Source organism: Acanthisitta chloris, unplaced genomic scaffold (genome assembly GCF_000695815.1).
Source record: "Acanthisitta chloris isolate BGI_N310 unplaced genomic scaffold, ASM69581v1 scaffold30069, whole genome shotgun sequence".
Taxonomy (NCBI): domain Eukaryota; kingdom Metazoa; phylum Chordata; class Aves; order Passeriformes; family Acanthisittidae; genus Acanthisitta; species Acanthisitta chloris.
Genome location: NW_008692419.1, coordinates 1 through 246, shown reverse-complemented (window position 1 = coordinate 246; position 246 = coordinate 1). Strand labels below are relative to the sequence as shown.

The window sequence follows — 246 nt, the reverse complement described above, 5'->3', positions numbered from 1 at the left end:
AACCCCTGACCCCCCAGCAGTGTCCCAAATCCCAGGATGGGATCTGGGTGTATCTCCCCAGTCCCTGACCCCCCAGCAGTGTCCCCAGTCCCAGGGATGGGATCTGGGGATGTCCCCAACCCCTGACCCCCCAGCAGTGTCCCAGTCCCACCTGCTCGTCGATGAGCTGGAGCTGTTGGCTCGTCCGCGCGTCCATCTCGATGGCCACAGCTCCCGAGCGCTGCGAATCCTCCTGGAGCACCGCGG

The 246-nt window shown here is 65.9% G+C and overlaps 1 protein-coding gene across 1 annotated transcript in view; it reads right to left on the bottom strand.

Moving 5' to 3' along the window:
- The window catches only part of STX5 (syntaxin 5), a gene marked incomplete at its 5' end in the record, with an annotated part of 907 nt that extends 672 nt beyond the window's left edge, over positions 1-235 (bottom strand). The window contains one exon of the mRNA XM_009082673.1: positions 152-235. Within this exon, the coding sequence (XP_009080921.1) occupies positions 152-235 (84 nt within the window). The remainder of the gene's footprint in view (positions 1-151) is intronic.
- Positions 236-246: the final 11 nt, after the last annotated feature.